At 43.0% G+C, this 21,185-nt stretch overlaps 1 protein-coding gene across 1 annotated transcript in view; it reads left to right on the top strand.

Moving 5' to 3' along the window:
• LOC106568425 (protein FAM163B-like) overlaps positions 1–10,900 on the top strand; it is a 39,912-nt gene extending 29,012 nt beyond the window's left edge. Inside the window, exons 2-3 of the mRNA XM_014138746.3 lie at positions 7,085–7,200; positions 9,364–10,900. Coding sequence (XP_013994221.1) covers positions 7,108–7,200; positions 9,364–9,765 — 495 coding nt within the window. The 5' untranslated portion in view covers positions 7,085–7,107 and the 3' untranslated portion in view covers positions 9,766–10,900. The remainder of the gene's footprint in view (positions 1–7,084; positions 7,201–9,363) is intronic.
• The last annotated feature ends 10,285 nt before the right edge of the window (positions 10,901–21,185 follow it).

The following is a 21,185-nucleotide window of genomic DNA, read 5'->3' on the forward strand; positions in this document are numbered from 1 at the left end:
TGGGGCAAAGAGAGGAACGGAACCTACACTGTTACATTGGTGCCGTGACCAGGAGCATTGGTTGCTACGGAAAAGGAGGAGGTCAAAAGGGGGGGTGGGTGTAACCGATGTGAAATGGCTAGTTAGTGCGCGCTAATAGCGTTTCAATCAGTGACGTCACTCGCTCTGATCCCTGAAGTGGTTGTTCCCCTTGCGTTGCAAGGGCCGCGGCTTTTGTGGCGCGATGGGTAACGATGCTTCGTGGGGTGTCAGTTGTTTATGTGTGCAAGGGTCCCTGGTTCGAGCCCAGGTTGGGGAGAAGAGAGGGAAGGAACCTACACTGTTACAGAAGCACCAGTGACTCTGTCAATAAAGAAGTGGTCAGATGACGCAGATGCTAAGCTACAGGACTGTTTTGCTAGCACAGTCTAGAATATGTTCCGGGATTCATCCGATGGCATTGAGGAGTACACCACATCAGTCACTGGCTTCATCAATAAATGCATCGATGATGTTGTCCCAACAGTGACTGTATGTACATACACCAACCAGAAACCATGGATTACAGGCAACATCCGCACTGAGCTAAAGGGTAGAGCTGCCGCCTTCAAGGAGCGGGACCCTAACCTGGAAGCTTAAAAGAAATCCCGCTACGCCCTCAGACGAACCAACAAGGCTGCGGGGCCAGACGGATTACCAGGACGTGTGCTCCGGGCAGGTGCTGACCAACTGGCAGGTGTCTTCACTGACATTTTCAACATGTCCCTGATTGAGACTGTAATACCAACATGTTTCAAGCAGACCACCATAGTCCCTGTGCCCAAGAACACAAAGGCAACCTGCCTAAATGACTACAGACCCGTAGCACTCATGTCCATAGCCATGAAGTATTTTGAAAGGCTGGTCATGGCTCACATTAACACAATTATCCCAGAAACCCTAGACCCACTCCAATTTGCGTACCGCTCATACAGATCCACAGATGATGCAATCTATATTGCACTCCACTCTGCCCTGTCCCACCTGGACAAAACGAACACCTACATGAGAATGCTATTCATTGACTACAGCTCAGCATTCAATACCATAGTGCCCGCAAAGCTCATCACTAAGCTAAGGATCTTGGGACTAAACATCTCCCTCTGCAAGGTCAGGGACTTGGCCGGGTGGTGCCAGAATAACAACCTATCCCTCAACATAATCAAGACAAAGGAGATGATTGTGGACTACAGGAAAAGGAGAACCGAGCATGCCCGCATTCTCATCGACGGGGCTGTAGTGGAGCAGGTTCAAAGCTTCAAGTTCCTTGGTGTCCACATCACCAACAAACTAGAATGGTCCAATCACGCCAATACAGTCGTGAAGAGGGCTGCAACATCGAGAGCATCCTGACTGGTTGCATCTCTGCCTGGTACGGCAACTGCTCAGCCTCCGACCGCAAGGCACTACAGAGGGTAGTGCGTACGGCCCAGTACACCACTGGGGCTAAGCTGCCTGCCATCCAGGACCTCTATACCAGGCGGTGTCAGAGGAAGGCCCTAAAAATTGTAAAAGACTCCAGCCACCCCCCAGTCATAGACTGTTCTCTCTGCTTCCGCATGGCAAGCGTTACCGGAGCACCAAGTCTAGGACCAAAAGACTTCTCAACAGCTTTTACCCCCCAAGCCACAAGACTCCTGAACATCCAATCAAATGGCTACCCGGACTATGCATTGTGTTCCGCCCCCCCCCAACCCAACCTCTCCACTCTGTATAAAATCATTATATAGGATAAAGGTATTACATGTTACGTTTTAGTCATTTAGGACATGCTCTTACTTCCAGAGCGAGTAGTGAATGCATACATTTTCATACTTTTTTTGCATACTGGTCCACCATGGGGAATGGAACCCACCGCAGACTGTGCCATTATATGCTGTTGAAGTGGACTGTGTGTGGCTAACAAATGGTTTCTTCTGCCTAGCTGTGCACTGCTAAAAAAAATTATGGTAATTTGCTGGTCTATAAAACCTTTTTGAGAGTGAAGCAAGCCATTGAAACGTTTTGGTTATACCACCATTTGTTTGTGGTACGTTAGGTGTGTTCTTGGTGAGGTAGAGCTCAGGGAAGGTTTGATCTGTGATGCTGACCTGCCGTGTGTACTTTCCATGCACTATGATCTAGGAACAGACAGGTTAACAATAAAGAACACTTCAGGAGTGAGGACATTTCTAGTTCATTATATTGTTTCTCTGAGCTAGCTTGTTGAATGGGTCTCTGTGGCAGTGTTCCTATTTCCCTGTGCATGTCTTTCATCTCCCCTGTAGCGTGTTCACGCTCGCTCTCCTATTTCAACTTTAGAATTGTCAAAAGTAATTGGCAAGACTCCTTTTGTGGTTAGTGCCACATTTCATTAAAATGTGCCAACTTATTCCTTTGGACCCACTGTGTGTGTGTGTGTGTGTGTGTGTGTGTGTGTGTGTGTGTGTGTGTGTGTGTGTGTGTGTGTGTGTGTGTGTGTGTGTGTGTGTGTGTAGAGAGAGAGAGAGAGAGAGAGAGAGAGAGAGAGAGAGTTTGCATGTATGAGAGAGAGTTTGTGTGTATGAGAGAGTGAGGGAGAGAGAGAGAGGGAGAGAGAGATCATTTACATTGAGAGGGAGAGAGAGAGATAATTGAAATTTAAATTGAGAGAAAGTGGGGAGAGAGAGATACTTGAAATTTAAATTGAGACAGAGAGAGAGGAGGGAGAGAGAGAGGGAGAGGGAGGGAGAGAGAGAGTGAGGGAGAGAGAGAGTGAGGGAGGGAGAGATAGAGAGAGAGAGAATTTACATTTTAATTGAGAGGGAGAGAGGGAGAGATGGGGGAAGAGAGAGAGGGGAGAGAGGGAGAGACAATGAGAGAAAAATTGAGAGGGGGGAGGGAGAGAGAGAGGGGGGAGAAGGAGGGGAGAGAGAGAGAGAGAGAGAGACTGAGAGAGAGATAAAGAGAGAGAGGAGAGATGTGTGTGTGTCTCTATGTGTATGCATATGTCTCAGTCTGTGTGTGTATGTACTGCTGTGTGTTTCTGTGAGCATGTCTGCATTGTGTGTGTGTGTGTGTGTGTGTGTGTGTGTGTGTGTGTGTGTGTGTGTGTGTGTGCGTACACAACATCTCCCTTGCATCTGTTATTCCACTAGACACATTCACACACAAGAGCTGAGACAACAAGATTTCTACATTGTTGCTTAAAAAATGGTCTGTCTTCCTCCTCTTCTACTGTAGTGGCTGGACACTTTCTGTTTGCCTGCTTCCACGCTTTCCACTGTGTCTACGGTAAATAATTTATGCATCATGTCGTGTTACAGCAACACATCTCTCACACACTGATCTGATGAGATCATCCCTAGGGGACGCTAGGGGCTCGGGCTACACAGCAGCACTGTGGTGGAGGGGTTATATCGTGGGTTATTAGTGGAGGGGTTATATCATGAGTTATTAGTGGAGGGGTTATATCATGAGTTATTAGTGGAGGGGTTATATCATGGGTTATTGGTGGAGGGGTTATATCATGGGTTATTAGTGGAGGGGTTATATCATGGGTTATTGGTGGAGGGGTTATATCATGGGTTATTGGTGGAGGGGTTATATCATGGGTTATTGGTGGAGGGGTTATATCATGGGTTATTGGGGGAGGGGTTATATCATGGGTTATTGGTGGAGGGGTTATATCATGGGTTATTAGTGGAGGGGTTATATCATGGGTTATTAGTGGAGGGGTTATATCATGGGTTATTGGTGGAGGGGTTATATCATGGGTTATTAGTGGAGGGGTTATATCATGGGTTATTAGTGGAGGGGTTATATCATGGGTTATTAGTGGAGGGGTTATATCATGGGTTATTGGTGGAGGGGTTATATCATGGGTTATTAGTGGAGGGGTTATATCATGGGTTATTAGTGGAGGGGTTATATCATGGGTTATTGGTGGAGGGGTTATATCATGGGTTATTAGTGGAGGGGTTATATCATGGGTTATTAGTGGAGGGGTTATATCATGGGTTATTGGTGGAGGGGCTATATCATGGGTTATTAGGGGAGGGGTTATATCATGGGTTATTGGTGGAGGGGTTATATCATGGGTTATTAGGGGAGGGGTTATATCATGGGTTATTGGTGGAGGGGTTATATCATGGGTTATTGGTGGAGGGGTTATATCATGGGTTATTAGTGGAGGGTTATATCATGGGTTATTGGTGGAGGGGTTATATCATGGGTTATTGGGGGAGGGGTTATATCATGGGTTATTGGTGGAGAGGTTATATCATGGGTTATTAGTGGAGGGGTTATATCATGGGTTATTAGTGGAGGGGTTATATCATGGGTTATTGGTGGAGGGGTTATATCATGGGTTATTAGTGGAGGGGTTATATCATGGGTTATTAGTGGAGGGGTTATATCATGGGTTATTAGTGGAGGGGGGGTTATATCATGGGTTATTAGTGGAGGGGTTATATCATGGGTTATTGGTGGAGGGGTTTATATCATGGGTTATTGGTGGAGGGGGGGTTATATCATGGGTTATAGGTAGGAGGGGTTATATCATGGGTTATTGGTGGAGGGGTTTATATCATGGGTTATAGGTAGGAGGGGTTATATCATGGGTTATAGGTAGAGGGGGTGGTTATATCATGGGTTATAGGTGGAGGGGTTATATCGTGGTTTATTAGTGGAGGGGGGGTTATATCATGGGTTATAGGTAGGGAGGGTTATATGATGGGTTATTGGTAGAGGGGGGGTTATATCATGGGTTATTGGTGGAGGGGGGGTGGGGTTATATCAGAGGTGCGTGCATGCAAATGTGCGTGTGTATGTGATGATAGCACATACTTAACATGTACACTGAGTCAACAAAACATTAAGACCACCTGCTCTTTCCATGACATAGACTGACCAGGTGAAAGCAATGATCCCTTATTGATGTCCACCAATCAGTGTAGATGAAGGGGTTAAAGAAGGATGTTTTAGCCTTGAGACAATTGAGACATGGATTGTGTATGTGTTCTATTCAGAGGGTGAATGGGCAAGACAGAAGATTTAAGTTCCTGTGAACGGGGTATGGTAGTAGGTGCCAGTCGCACCAGTTTGAGTGTGTCAAGAACTGCAACGGTGCTGGGTTTTTCATGCTCAACAGTTTCCTGCGTGTATCAAGAAAGGTCCACCAATCAAAGGACATCCAGACAACTTGACACAACCGTGTAAAGCATTGGAGTCAACATGGGCCAGCATCCATGTGGAACGCTTTCGACACCTTGTAGAGTCCATTCCCCGACAAATTGAGTCTCTTCTGAGGGCAAAAGGGGTGTTCCTAATGATATTTACACTCAGTGTAGTATAGTACTGTACTTTACTGTATACTGTGTGTAAAAGGTATTTGAGTAGGTAGCTTCCTCGTTCCTCTGTCGGTAGGAGGTATGATCAGATGTTCATGTTCTGTGGGGGTTTGGGTAATTTAGTACCAGTAACATAATTAGCCCCAGGTCAGAGGTTAATGAGCCGTCACTCTAGTCTAGCTGGTCAACACAACCAAGTCAATACCATAGACATATAATTATTCAGAATAGAGTGATTCTATTTCTATAGTCAATACTCTGAGACACACGGACATAGTACGCACAAGAAATGTGTCATATTTTGTAGACTGTTTAACTTTGAGATTTTTTCATTTCGACACCATTAACAGCTGTCTTCAAAATTGGACCAAGGCGCAGCGGGAATGTGGATACTCATAGTTTTATTCCAAACACAAGTAAAGCATCCACAGGGAAAACAATAAACAGTACTCACGAAGACAGGAACAGTTTTGCAGGCACACAACACACAGTGCAAAACCAACTATCCACAACCCCAAAGAAAAACACACACTACTATATAGGACTCCCAATCAAAGGCAACTCAACACACCTGCCTTCAATTGGGAGTCCAATCACCCACACAACATTTAACAAACACAAACCCCCTGCCACATCCTGACCAAAACTAACACAATTACGCCCTCTGCTGGTCAGGACGTGACACACCATTCTGTAGTCCAGTCTAGTCTGTGGTCCAGTCTAGGTCCAGTCTTGTCTGTAGTCCAGTCTGACAGACCTGAATGAGACTGTTATTCTGCTGTCTTTTTAATTCTCTGTTTTGGTTTTCAGTTTCTTCTCTTTCCAATTCTTAGCACAGATCTATTGACCTGTACATTAGATTTGTCAAACTAGATTCTATCCGGTAGGTTTGCTACAGTATGTGTTGTTTGTAGAGAGTTCCCTATATTGACTTGATCAGATCCATCTAAATGAACAAGGTAAAGGGCCAAAGACAGGTTGTTGTTGTGTTTCCGAGGACCCGACCACGCTGTAGTTGGACTAGAGGAGAGGTTAGGTTGGTTGGGAGGTTAGGTTGGTTGAAGTGCAGTCTCAGATGTGTGTGTCAGTCAGCGCTAAGGCTGGTTGATTTGGGAATGCTCGGTTGTTATTTTCATACCTTCATGAAGTCAATCACAGTGTGATATCATTTGTCTTAGTCCTGGTTTAAGTATAGCATTGTTACCGCCAAAGAGGCGCTCAGTTTTGCCTCAGCAAAGCCTTAGTGTCAACGCTGCTGTCTTCATTTGTTTCCTCAGTGACCTCTGAGTAAGGTTCAGAGTTCAGAGGTCAATCATCCTTGCCTCTGAGTAGGAGACAGGGGTCATAATACATCCCAGCCCCATCCGTTTCTCTGTCTGTCCCTCCACAGCTCATCCTGTTTTTTTATCTCCCGTGTCTGTGTTTCAAGCAGAGAGACAAAGTCTAGATTATGGATTTATGCTTTGATTTTATTACATGTTAGGAAAGGGAGGATAATTCAATAAGCACCCTCAGTGGATGACGTAGTTAAAGATCTGCTTAATGAATACAATACACTGATAGATACTGTCTTTATTTTTTATCTTTCTCTCTCTACCTCACTATCGATCTCTCTCTCTCTGTTCTCTCCCTGCCCGTACTCTTTCTCTCTCTCCTCCATCTCCCCCCTCTCTCTCTTTCTTTCTTCTCCCCCCTCTGTCTCTCTCTCTTTCCATCTTCTCCTTCCCCCGCTTTCTTTCATTCTCTCTTCTCTGCAGGCTGTTGATGGAGAGGATTTCGAATGACAGCCGGGACAGTGGTCATCACAGGCGGTATTTTAGCTACAGTTATCTTACTGTGCATCATCGCAGTACTGTGTTACTGTAGACTGCAGGTAAGACCTTCTCATGACCTCGCTCTGTACAGACGTACTGTAAATCTGACTGAGAGCAAACTGGCTTCTTTAATAAGCTGTTGCTTGTGTCTTGAAAATCATTAGTAAAACTGAAATCCCACAACAAAAAGTCAAGGCACTAAATGAAAAAGCCTTTATTTAGTTGGCTTACCTCTAAGGCCCCTCTCAAACCCCTCTCAAGCCCCTCTCTATAACTCTCTTCATTGTGGTCAAATCATGTACTGTCACTGAATTGTGTGTCACAATAAGCATTGAGCCCCCTCTATTCCTCTGTCTAAGACCTCTGACTGAAAGCTTTAGTAAGATGTGGCATGTATCTTGATCATCAGTAAAACTGAAAGCTTCATCGAGGTCAAGCTATTTGGTATCAGGATGTGCCTCTTGGGACAGCTCCTCTCTTCATGGAGGTCAAGCTATGTGGTATCAGGATGATCCAATGTCCGGATAATCACACACTTCTTAAACAGTTAGTCATCACAACATTACACAACCAGTGTGTGTTCAAGCCACACTATCACGTTTCAGGAGAAGACCCAGATGCAGACAGTGTCGAAGTAACAAAAGTGTATTACTAGAACAGGGGGCAGGCAAAACGACAGGTCAAAGGGCAGGCAGAGGTCAGTAATCCAGATCCGAGTCCATAAGGTACAGAACGGCAGGCAGGGTCAGGGCAGGCAGAATGGTCAAAACCAGGAAAACCAGAAAAACATGAACCAGAAAAAGACAGGAGCAAGGGGAAACGCTGGTAGGCTGAACGAACAAAACAAACTGGTAACAGACAAACTTAGAACAAAGGTATAAATACACTGGGGATAATGGGGAAGATGGGCAACACCTTGTGGGGGTGGAGACAAGCACAAAGAGGTGAAACAGATCAGGGTGTGACATACACGTTTCATTATTTTAGGCATTTTATATGGGTAAAGTTTGTTTGTTTGTTTATCTGGATCCCCACTAGCTTTTGCAGAAGCTGCAGCTACTCTTCCAGTGGTACACAAAACACACAGAACATGACAAGTAACAAAATACTGATACACTGAACAAATCAAATCAAATGTTATTTGTCACATGTGCCGAATACAACAGGTGTAGACCTTACAGTGAAATGCTTACTTACAAGCCCTTAACCAAGAAGCTTAAATAAAAAAAGTGTTAAGTACAAAATAGAAAAGAACACTCACACAAATTTAAAATACAACGATATACAAACAATACAACAACAAAAAACAATGTCTGGTTTAGACTGCGTCTGTGTGTGTGCGTGTGTTTGTTTCCCATCACAGTACCCGCCATTCCATGAGTTGTTGTCTGTTTTTTAAAGGTCATTTTGCTCTTTTCTTGAGGAGTTGGAGATCCCTGACCACAGTCTGAACAACAACTGTGTCCCTATTAGGTGTCGCTGTAAGCGTTTCTCAGATCAGAACTCTCTCACTAGACACGATGTCGTGTTGTCCAGCAGGGTTCTTTGGTTCTGGGATGTCTGATGATTTGTGCTCAAACCGTCAGTGTGTAGATAGGACTGGGTGGGATGGATCGGGGGGAGTTGAGACACTTTCCATTACACTGTATTACCATGAAACGGTAAGTGGGTCAAAAAGAGATGACATTTCATTAACTAACCATCCATTCCTATTCCATTCAGCTAAATGACAGACAGCACAGCTCCTTTTCTCCGAGTCATGTCTGAGTAATTATACAAATACTCGGTTCATCTCTCATCTCTTTCTCTCAGGCACGCTCTCTTTGCCAACCTCAGATGTATCTCAGTGTAATATTTTGTAATAGCTCAATGTAAAGTTTGATAATAGCTGACCAAATTTCAATGTGTGCCACACTAGACAGTTTTAAACACAGTGTAGATTTAGAGCAGGCCTGCCATGTCAGTCAAGTAATGGGGCTCTATATTTTAAGTGATAATTGCTGTTTGCAGCATCTTCATCGTAATGTTTCGTTGTCAGCGTTACAATGAATATCATGTAGAGAATGGACTTTCCAAAAGAGCCTTTCAAGTCTTTGAATTATTTGACAGTTGTGTTTGAACCAGGTCTGTCACAGATATACCTACCGTAGAACATTTCTTATTGTCAAGGGTATGCTGTGATTATTGAAGTTATCTCTCCTTGTGTCTTTTCTCCCTGACAGTATTATTGCTGTAAGAAGGAGGAGTTGGAGTCGGAGGAGGAGGAGCCCGACTTTGCAGTGACGTCCCGCCTCCCGCCAGTCCACTCCAACCATAACATCGTGGCGGCGTCGGTCGCCGCCTCCACCCCTAACGGCCCCGCCCTCTTCACACCGCCTTTAGCGCGGAAACTAACGCGCTCGCAGACATTCTGCCCGTCGTGCACACACCATGATGTGCCCTTCTACCTGCAGCACCCGGACGGCCTGCGGAACGGCGGCGACCGCATCAGCTACCGTAGTATCCAACAGCATGACCTGGAACTGCCCTTAGAAATGCCCAGCTACCACAAACTGAACCTGACCCGGTCAGTCACCATGAGGGACATGTTCAACCGCAGCTGCAGCATCAGCACTGACGTCTAGTGGCATCGGCGCCACCCCATGGCATGGAGGGCTCATGGAAACAGATAGACAAATACAATGGGGACAAATATTGGGACTGCAGCTCGACAACCACAGCTCCATGTCCCCGGTCTTATGCTGAGATATAACCACACATTAACTGGTGAAAAGATAAGCATCAAACAAAATCCATCCTCTCCTCATTCGCTTGGTCTGAGGTGAGTAGGATGTTGACCCTCAAATAAAACAGTTTCTACTCTGTCTGGACTCGTATTGGATTACCCTAAACCTGAATGGTCTAACTAAACCATCCTCCGGTCTAACTAAACCACCCTCTGGTCTAACTAAACCACCCTCCGGTCTAACTAAACCACCCTCCGGTCTAACTAAACCACCTCCGGTCTAACTAAACCACCCTCCATTCTAACTAAACCACCCTCCGGTCAAACTAAACCACCCTCCGGTCTAACTAAACCACCCTCCGGTCAAATTAAACCACCCTCCGGTCAAATTAAACCACCCTCCGGTCAAATTAAACCACCCTCCGGTCTAACTAAACCACCCTCCGGTCTAACTAAACCACCTCCGGTCTAACTAAACCACCCTCCATTCTAACTAAACCACCCTCCGGTCAAACTAAACCACCCTCCGGTCTAACTAAACCACCCTCCGGTCAAATTAAACCACCCTCCGGTCAAATTAAACCACCCTCCGGTCAAATTAAACCACCCTCCGGTCTAACTAAACCACCCTCCGGTCTAACTAAACCACCCTCCAGTCTAACTAAACCACCCTCCAGTCTAACTAAACCACCTCCGGTCTAACTAAACCACCCTCCAGTCTAACTAAACCACCCTCCAGACTAACTAAACCACCCTCCAGACTAACTAAACCACCCTCCGGTCAAATTAAACCACCCTCCGGTCTAACTAAACCACCCTCCGGTCTAACTAAACCACCCTCCGGTCTAACTAAACCACCCTCCGGTCTAACTAAACCACCCTCCGGTCTAACTAAACCACCCTCCGGTCTAACTAAACCACCCTCCAGTCTAACTAAACCACCCTCCGGTCACTACCCTCTGGTCTAACTAAACCACCCTCCAGTCTAACTAAACCACCCTCCGGTCACTACCCTCTGGTCTAACTAAACCACCCTCCGGCCTCCACCCGGCAACTAAACCATCCTCCGGTCTAACTAAACCATCCTCCGGTCACCACCCTCCGGTCTAACTAAACCACCCTCCGGTCTAACTAAACCACCCTCCGGTCTAACTAAACCACCCTCCGGTCTAACTAAACCACCCTCCGGTCTAACTAAACCACCCTCTGGTCTAACTAAACCACCCTCTGGTCTAACTAAACCACCCTTCGGTCTAACTAAACCACCCTCCGGTCTAATTCCACCACATCAACTGTACCTTTGAATAACAAATACCAGACTTTCTGTAGTTGCTGCTAAATAAACCAAGAAACCATGGTGATAAGGATAAATAAGAGGGCTATGGAGGCTCCTCCCACTACTGCCACTCTCCACCAATCCCCAGCTTGATCACCAGAAAGGGGACGGAGCAGATCATATCCGAAGTTATGGTCCATGTTATAGAGTATGATGGAAGAGAGGGGAACAACATGTTATAGACCATAAAAACATAGGAAATAAAGGGCTTCTGGTGGATTATGGGGGATGGATTCCACTGCTCTTTTTCTATATGCTCTTTTTGAGAGAGAGAGAGAGAGAGAGCGAAAGAGAGAGAGCGGGAGTGAGAGAGAGCAAAAGAGAGAGTGAGAGAGAGAGAGACCTTTTACTAAGAGAACATTAGAGACTAGCGTCTTCTTAAGGAAGACCAACCAGGGTGATGGCTTGATCTGGTCTTGTACATACAGCTGCAGATTAGGATTCTGTTCTTAATGTCAGTGTGTTATGAGGGTGAGACGTGTGTCCCCCTAGTGTGTGTCTTACACACCAACAAAGTGATGTATAAAAATCATTCTAGCCAGCGCTGTACACGAAATGTTATCCTACTTTTCAGACTAACTGGACTGCAATAACAGTAAAAGGACATTAAAGTGTGGGCTTTAAGTTATGTTATTTATAAATGTGCCAATTTACCAAACAGTGTGTAGGGTTGGTTTAACTCGTTGGGATAAACAAGCTAAGAGGGTTTTGGAAAGTCGTTTTCCCTTTTTTAGGTTTTACTTCAGTCCTTACTGTATACTGTCTATTCTAATTAGGTCTGATGAGAAAACATACCGATGAGAAAAATAAATAAACAACCTTCATATTTTATACACTTTAGCTTTACAATGTAATTTATGGTAATCTTGTTCACTGGAGTTTCAAATCGTGGTCTTTTCACCTGATTCCTTGTGTCTAAAATCTGAGATCCACGGGCTAATAAAGCTAAACAATATTTTGTGGCTTTTCTTCATTCATTTGGTTTAGACTTGGCCTAGCTCCCTCCACATGCTTTGCTGGACTAAGAGGATGTACTAACTCTGCACTCGATTGAGCAGCCTAGAAGAGTCTGGTGGTTGTTTCTGGGTTCTGCTAACAGCACCGAAGGAGAGAAGGCATCCGCTGTGCTGTGTGTACAGTATAGTCAGGATGGGGATGGAGAGGCTCTGCGGGTGTGTTTTCATGCCCACAGGGCACTCTTTCAATCCGATTATTTACTGCTCAGATGAAATCGGAGGGAATGTGCAGTGGGGGCTGGAATCTGATTGTTATTGTCATTGGATGCGTTGCCTGTTCTCTCATTTATTTTACCACCGCTGGTTTACCAGCAAACACTGTTGTTTTCTTTGGTTTGTTTATTCCACCGCTGGTTTACCAGCAAACACTGTTGTTTTCTTTGGTTTGTTTATTCCACCGCTGGTTTACCAGCAAACACTGTTGTTTTCTTTGGTTTCTTTATTCCACCGCTGGTTTACCAGCAAACACTGTTGTTTTCTTTGGTTTGTTTATTCCACCGCTGGTTTACCAGCAAACACTGTTGTTTTCTTTGGTTTGTTTATTCCACCACTGGTTTACCAGCAAACACTGTTGTTTTCTTTGGTTTGTTTATTCCACCGCTGGTTTACCAGCAAACACTGTTGTTTTCTTTGGTTTGTTTATTCCACCGCTGGTTTACCAGCAAACACTGTTGTTTTCTTTGGTTTGTTTATTCCAGCACTGGTTTACCAGCAAACACTGTTGTTGTCTTTGGTTTGTTTATTCCACCGCTGGTTTACCAGCAAACACTGTTGTTTTCTTTGGTTTGTTTATTCCACCGCTGGTTTACCAGCAAACACTGTTGTTTTCTTTGGTTTGTTTATTCCAGCACTGGTTTACCAGCAAACACTGTTGTTGTCTTTGGTTTGTTTATTCCACCGCTGGTTTACCAGCAAACACTGTTGTTTTCTTTGGTTTGTTTATTCCACCGCTGGTTTACCAGCAAACACTGTTGTTTTCTTTGGTTTGTTTATTCCACCGCTGGTTTACCAGCAAACACTGTTGTTTTCTTTGGTTTGTTTATTCCACCGCTGGTTTACCAGCAAACACTGTTGTTTTCTTTGGTTTGTTTATTCCAGCAAGTGAAACATTTTGTCTGAACAGTATGTGACTTTTTATTTAATTGATCTATTCTTGCATCATGTTTATTCAAAACAAACACACAGATACATATACAGTACACACATGTATGAATACATCATATTTAAAAAAGAATTATCTTCTTTTTAACAACTTTACTACTGACAGCCGCACAGGAAATTAGTGCCATAAGGAATTGTATGAGAGACAGACATTAAATACATGATTATATTTATTTTAACTTCGATAATTATTATTATTATTCTACAGTATTTGCATTTTATGATCAACTTTCTTTGTTTCTGAGCTCTCTAAGGTAAAACATGTTTATATTATTGTTTTGACTGTATGACTAACCAACATATGGTCAATAAAAGGGTGTGAAAATCTGTAGTATTTATGCGCTTCTCTACTACTGTAGTTGTCACAAGGAAAGAAAATACATAGTTTCTTACTAAAGACTTGGCTAAGGACCTCCTCCTCCAGTCCTTACTTACTCTTCAGTTATACTATAATACTAGAAAAACATAAATGAGTTATACTATAATACTAGAAAAACATAAATGAGTTATACTATACGGAAGAAAAACATAAATGAGTTATACTATAATACTAGAAAAACATAAATGAGTTATACTATAATACTAGAAAAACATAAATGAGTTATACTATACGGAAGAAAAACATAAATGAGTTATACTATACGGAAGAAAAACATAAATGCAGCATGTAAAGTGTTGGTCCCATGTTTCAATAACAGATCCCAGAATTTTCCATACACACAAACCCTTACAAAAATCCATTTGTTGCTGCAAACTTCCCGCAGGTTTGTGCCAAATTTACTACGAACTAAATAGTGTGGCACAAAATGTTGCCATAAGTTTTCAAATGTTTGCCACTAGTGGTGAATCTGCGGCAAACCTTTGGCAACAATAATATTTATTGCCACTAGTGGCAAACAGTTTACCTGAAGCCGTTTCTGGTGAACACATGAGTTCCAAGACCAGTAACCGCTGAAGACCAATCAAAGGGATTAGAAACATCTGTTGGAAAATGGAAACCAAGCTATCGAGCTAGCTACAGAACCTAGCTACCAAAGTTGTCTGTTGAGTGTGTTACTTAATAATAAAACATTTTTAAAAACTTTAACATTTTATTACCTAAATGATGCCTAGTTAGCAATGTAATGTTTTATGGGATAGAGTGAAACACATTTTGGTGATACCAGTTTCCTTCTGTCAGCGCCACTGACTGACTGGCTAGCGCTTAGCTAGCTAACGTTAGCTATCCTATTTTAGCTAAATTAATGTGATAGGTGCAGTACCTTGCAAAAGTATTCATCCCCCATGGCGTTTTGACTATTTTGTTGCATTACAACCTGAAATTTAAATGGATTTTTGTTTGGATTTCATGTAATGGACATACAAAATAGTCCAAATTGGTGAAGTGAAATGAAAAAAAAAACTTGGTTCAAAAATGTCAAAAAATATAAAACGGAAAAGTGGTGCGTGCATATGTATTCACCCCCTTCGCTATGAAGCCCCTAAATAAGATCTGGTGCAACCAATTACCTTCAGAAGTCACATAATTAGTTAGATTGCACACAGATGGACTTTATTTAAGTGTCACATGATCTGTCACATGATCTAAGTATATATACAGTTGAAGTCGGAAGTTTACATACACTTAGGTTGGAGTCATTAAAACTCATTTTTCAACCACTCCACAAATTTCTTGTTAATTAACAAACTATAGTTTTGACAAGTCGGTTAGGACATCTACTTTGTGCATGATACAAATAATTTTTCCAACAATGGTCATGACTCGTTTCATGCTTCAGGTAATTAATCTGAATGAAATGGTTGGCTGGAAACGTGGTTAGAGTAAATTAACCTATGAGCCACAGCCCCAAATGAATGGAAGATGTAGGCATCAAACAGGGATTGGGTGTTGATTGATGTAAATGGCTATAAAATATAAAATAAATTGTGTGATGGCATTGTCAGTGTGCCTCCATGCTTTGTACAAGTCCTCATATTCTAAAATCTAATGATTTCTCTAACAGGTTGGGACCAACATGGTTGAGTATCTGAACCAGGCGGAGGTGACCAGACCCTAACCATGTGTGTTGGCTCTTGGGGACAGCTCACAGGTGTTTACAGTCATTAGTGGACTGGCATTGGAGCAAGGTACACTGCTTGGGACACTGGATGTGTGCTTCAAGTCCTATTACGCTTGAAATCAACTTTCCAACTGCGCCCCAGCATGGGACTTCCTACAGACCATGGTGTAACAGCTGCCAGGAACAGAATCCCCCGCAGTAAGACTGTTGCGAGTGTCTTTTCTTCCACTGAACAATAGTTGATTAGAATCTGCTCTTGTATGTAGTGTGAGAAGTGACAGGGGGAAGCACAGCCCTCTGGCTAATGTGTTCCTGTGAATTAATAATGAATGGATGAGCCATGAGTGTCTCATTTCAATACTAATATGCTCTTAAAGGCACTATTTATAGTTCTGTTAAATGTACTTTTAGTTCGTTTTTGTATGCATTTTAGCCTGCTTTTGGCATACAGTACGGTATGTGGCTCAATGGCCTTTAGTTAAACTACTGAAGCGCATTCTGGTATGCTTCCATTCCATCACAACAATTTATTTGAAATATAAATGTTACATTTTGATGATTGTGAACAGCGCTTCATGAATGAAATGCAATTAAGTCGGCAGGTAGCCTAGTGGTTAGAGCGTTGGGCCAATAACCGAAATATTGCAAGATCGAATCCCTGAGCTGACAAGGTAAAAATCTGTCATTCTGCCCCTGAACAAGGCAGTTAACCCACTGTTCCTAGGCTGTCATTGAAAATAAGAATTTGTTCTTTACTGACTTGCCTAGTTAAATAAAGGTAATAAAGTCACTAGTCCATGTCCTTAGTAGTGACCTTCAAATGTTATATTTTACACTTGTTTTGTTTATTAATGTTTTAACTCGACTCAAATGTAGACCATTATTGTATGTCAAAACAGCAGTGTGTGTGTGCTGTCACCTAAGATAGCTGTAAGTGAATGTGAATATCTATCGATTAGCTCTGGCACTGCCTGACAGACAGATCTGTGTTAATACCACTCTAGACGGACAGACTGTTGCATGCTTTGTTCTTTTCAGATTGCAATCTGAGTGTGCACATCAAATTCAGCTGAGGCTTTAGTCTGAAGTTTGGACTGTTTGGTTCATGAAATAATATACATGAATTCTCATAATCAATCCTATTTCATGAAATCTTATCTTGTGAAATAATATATATTTAGACAATAAGGTTTTGTTTCAATGTGCTATTTATTTATATATATATATATATAGTACATTCTCTGAAGTATGTTGTGAAATGCAGGCAATAGAAATGATTTGAAATTCAACATTAATATCTGGATTGTGTGTGTAGGAAATGGAGGGGGAGGGATGGTAGAGAAGGCAAAAATATGCAAGCAAACTTTAAATTACGATGACGCTGAAAATAACCCAACACACTGGGTTGTTTTAACCCGGCAATATAGTATAATTTACCCAGCATTTGGGTCAAGCGTTCAACCTAAGGCGCTGGGTTAGAAGCACAACCCAAACCCCAAGTTGAATTAACCCAACACTGAGTTTGGCCAATATTGACCCAGAACAATAATTCATTTTGGAAAAATAATATGAATTTCCATATTAGGCATAACTCAATTTCTACCTTTTTTAAGACGCCAAAATATAAATTGTTTTCAGTATCCTAATTTTGTTTTCTGATTTTGTCTCAGTGCATGCATTCAACAAGCTTTGGACAAAGGACTTCCACAGGGCTGCCATCTCCAATGTTCACCCAAAAAGGCAATAGTTCTGGACTGGGTTTGATTTCTGTTTGTTTTAATTATACATGTTTTTTATTATCTTTTAAACTTCCATTGGTTAATCTATTGCTCATGTAAATAATTGTCGTTGTCCCTTTAAACATCCTAAGGTCAACATCCCCAGTGTTCACATTTCTCTCATGTAAATGTTGTAGCTACATAACACATATTAAATAAACAATTTATTTGGGAAATATCCAGTCTTTGCTATTTTCTTCATTACCATGCTGATGATTTCAAGTTGTAATATATATTTTCTGTTAAAAGACATTGAATACATGCATAGTATATTTACATTTCGTTTTACTCTGTGAAGTGAGTACATTTAAAGTTGTGATTTTGTCACACCCTGATCTGTTACACCTGTCCTTGTGCTTGTCTCCACCCCCCCTCCAGGGGTCGCCCATCTTTCCCATTATCCGCTGTGTATTTATACCTGTGTTTCTGTCTGTCTGTGCCAGTTTGTCTCGTTTGCCAAATCAACCAGCGTTTTTCTCCTAGCGCCTGGGTCACCGCTTGCATCCCTGTTAGTGAGCATGTTCTCCTTTACCAAGATAATCCATCCACCTGACAGGTGTGGCATATCAAGAAGCTGATTAAACAGTATGTTCATTACACATGTGCACCTTGTGCTGGGGACAATAAAAAGCCACTAATATGTGCAGTTTTGTCACAAAACACAATGCCACAGATGTCAAGTTTTGAGGGAGTGTGCAATTGGCATGCTGACTGCAGAAATGTCCACCCGAGCTGTTGCAAGAGAATTGAATGTTCATTTGTCTACCATAAGACGCATCCAATGTTATTTTAGAGAATATGGCAGTACTTCCAACAAGCCTCATAACCGCAGACCACGTGTAACCATGCCAGCCTAGGACCTCCACATCCGGCTTCTTCACCTGCAGGATAGTCTAAGACCAGCCACCCGGACAGCTGATGAAACTGTGGGTTTGCACAACCGAAGAATTTCAGCATAAACTGTCAGAAACCGTCTCAGGGAAGCTCATCTGCGTGCTCGTCGTCCTCACCAGGGTCTTGACCTGACTGCAGTTCGGCGCCGTAACAGACTTCAGTGGGCAAATGCTCACCTTCAATTTACACTGGCACGCTGGAGAAGTGTGCTCTTCACAGATGAAACCCGGTTTCAACTGTACCGATGACAGAAAGCGTGTATCTCACTGCATGAGGCAAATGGTGGTCACGCCAGATACTGACTGGTTTTCTGATCAACGCCCCTACTTTTTTTCAAGGTATTTGTAACCAACAGATGCATATCTGTATTCCCAGTCATGTGAAAGCCATAGATTAGGGCCTAATGAATTTATTTCAATTGACTGATTTCCTTAAATCTTAAAATTGTTGCATGTTGTTTTATATTTTTGTTCAGTGCACATCACATATTCATCAGCAACAATGACTTTGTTCATTGAGTTGTGAAAATATGGTGGTCGCGCCAGTTACTGTAAAATATGGTGGTCGCGCCAGTTACTGTAAAATATGGTGGTCGCACCAGTTACTGTAAAATATGGTGGTCGCGCCAGTTACTGTAAAATATGGTGGTCACGCCAGTTACTGTAAGTGACATCAGGTATGACATCAGTGGATAGAAATATACATGCATATAAAACAAGGCACTTCCTATCATAGTTTAGGTCCAGTGATGAGAAACAAGGCCTGATATATAATAGTTATGACATTTAACAGACACTTTTATCCAAAGTGACTTACAGTCACGCGTGCATTCGTTTTTTATGTACAGGCGGCCCTCGGAATCGAACCCACTATCCTAGCGTTACAAGAGCCAACTGAGCTACAGAAGGTCTCATACTATAACTGTGAGAAGGGTTTACACAGAATCTCCCCAGCTGTAATATCCTGTAACATACCAAACAGCCTGTCAAGACCTCTGCTATAAAGTATACTTTCTCTGCTACAGTACTAGGCTACCTTTTTGATGTGATAATGAGAGAAATAAAACGTTTTGAACTGGAAATGACACGAGAATGAATGAGAGCTTAATTTTTCCAATATAAGAGTGAGTGAGGATAGTGTGGGGTTTTATGAAGTAAAATGGGAATTCAGAGGGAACTGTAATTACTCATTGGATGACTCAATCCTGATTCATGTAAGAATGAAAAGGAACTCTCACGATGGACAGACAGGACACCAATGATGTCAGTGTCTCCTTTTTCCAGACAAAAATACCCAAATGCATCCACATTGTTCTGTATGGACAAATCATTTGAACAGTGAGTCAGGATAGAGCTAATTCACTAAACTCTCTCCTCTTTTGTACATTGTCATTAATCAATCTGTCACATAATCCATCGTGCTGTTGAAAGGAGGACCAAGGCGCAGCGGGAATATGGATGCTCATATTTTAATTTCAAAAACAGGAGTAAAGCATCCACTGAAAAAACAATAAACAAAACAATGAACAGTACTCACGATATGACAGCGTAGCAGGCTAAACCAAAAAAAGCAGTGCTCACAACAATTCCCCACAAACACACAGACAAACACACCCAACTAATATAGGACTTCCAATCAAAGGCAACACCACACAGCTGCCTTCAATTGGAAGTCCACCCCAATTACCTCTACATAGAAACACCCAACCTAGACAGAACAAAGAAAACCCAACTTCTTCTGCCACGCCCTGACCAACACTTGTACACCTACTCCACCTGCTGGTCAGGACGTGACACAATCAATCAAATGTATTTATAAAGCCCTTTTTACATCAGCCGATGTCACAAAGTGCTGTACAGAAACCCAGCCTAGAACCCCAAACTGCTAGCAATGCAGATGTAGAAGCACAGTGGCTAGGAAAAACTCCCTAGAAAGGCCAGAACCTAGGAAGAAACCTGGAGAGGAACCAGGCTCTGAGGGGTGGCCAGTCCTCTTCTGGCTGTGCCGGGTGGAGATTATAACAGAACATGGCCAAGATGTTCAAAAGTTCATAGATGGCCAGTGTAACAGTGTAGGTTCCGTCCCTCTCTTCGCCCCAACCTGGGCTCGAACCAGGGACCCTTGCACACATCAGATAATAATCACAATGGTTGTAGAGGGTGCAACTGGTCAGCACCTCAAGAGTAAATGTCAGTTGGCTTTTCATAGTCAGGGTTCAGGGTTCCATAGCCGCAGGCAGAACAGTTGAAACTAGAGCAGCAGCACGACCAGCTGGACTGTGGAAACAAGGAGTCATCAGGCCAGGTAATCCTAAGGCATGGTCCTAGGGCTCAGGTCCTCCGAGAGAAAGAGAGAGAGAAAGAGAGGGAGTATACTTAAATTCACACAGGACACCAGATGAGACACTAGAAATACTCCAGGTTTAACAGACTGACCCTAGCCTCCCGACACATAAACTTCTGCAGCATTAATACTGAAGGCTGAGACAGGAGGGGTCAGGAGACACTGTGCCCTGTCCGACGATACCCCCGGACAGGGCCAAACAGGCAGGATAAAACCCCACCTACTTTGCCAAAGCACAGCCCCCACACCACTAGTGGGATATCTTCAAACCTGGAACAAGCATCTCTGTTTTGTCTGAGTTTAAAAGTAAAACATTTGCCGCCATCCACTTCCTTATGTCTGAAACACAGGCTTCCAGGGAGGGCAATTTTGGGGCTTCACCATGTTTCATCAAAATGTACAGCTGTGTATTGTCCGCATAGCAGTGAAAGTTAACATTTTGTTTCCGAATGACATCCCCAAGACGTAAAGTATATAGTGAAAACAATAGTGGTCTTAAAACGGAACTTTGAGGAACACCGAAATGTACAGTTGATTTGTCAGAGGACAAACCATCCACAGAGACAAACTGATATCTTTCCGACAGATAAGATTCTAAACGAGGCCAGAACTTGTCCGTGTAGACCAACTTGGGTTTCCAATCTCTCCAAAAGAATGTGGTGATCAATGGTATCAAAAGCAGCACTAAGGTCTAGGAGCACGAGGACAGATGAGGACAGGTCATTTACCAC

Source organism: Salmo salar, chromosome 13 (genome assembly GCF_965601325.2).
Source record: "Salmo salar chromosome 13, fSalSal1, whole genome shotgun sequence".
NCBI lineage: Eukaryota > Metazoa > Chordata > Actinopteri > Salmoniformes > Salmonidae > Salmo > Salmo salar.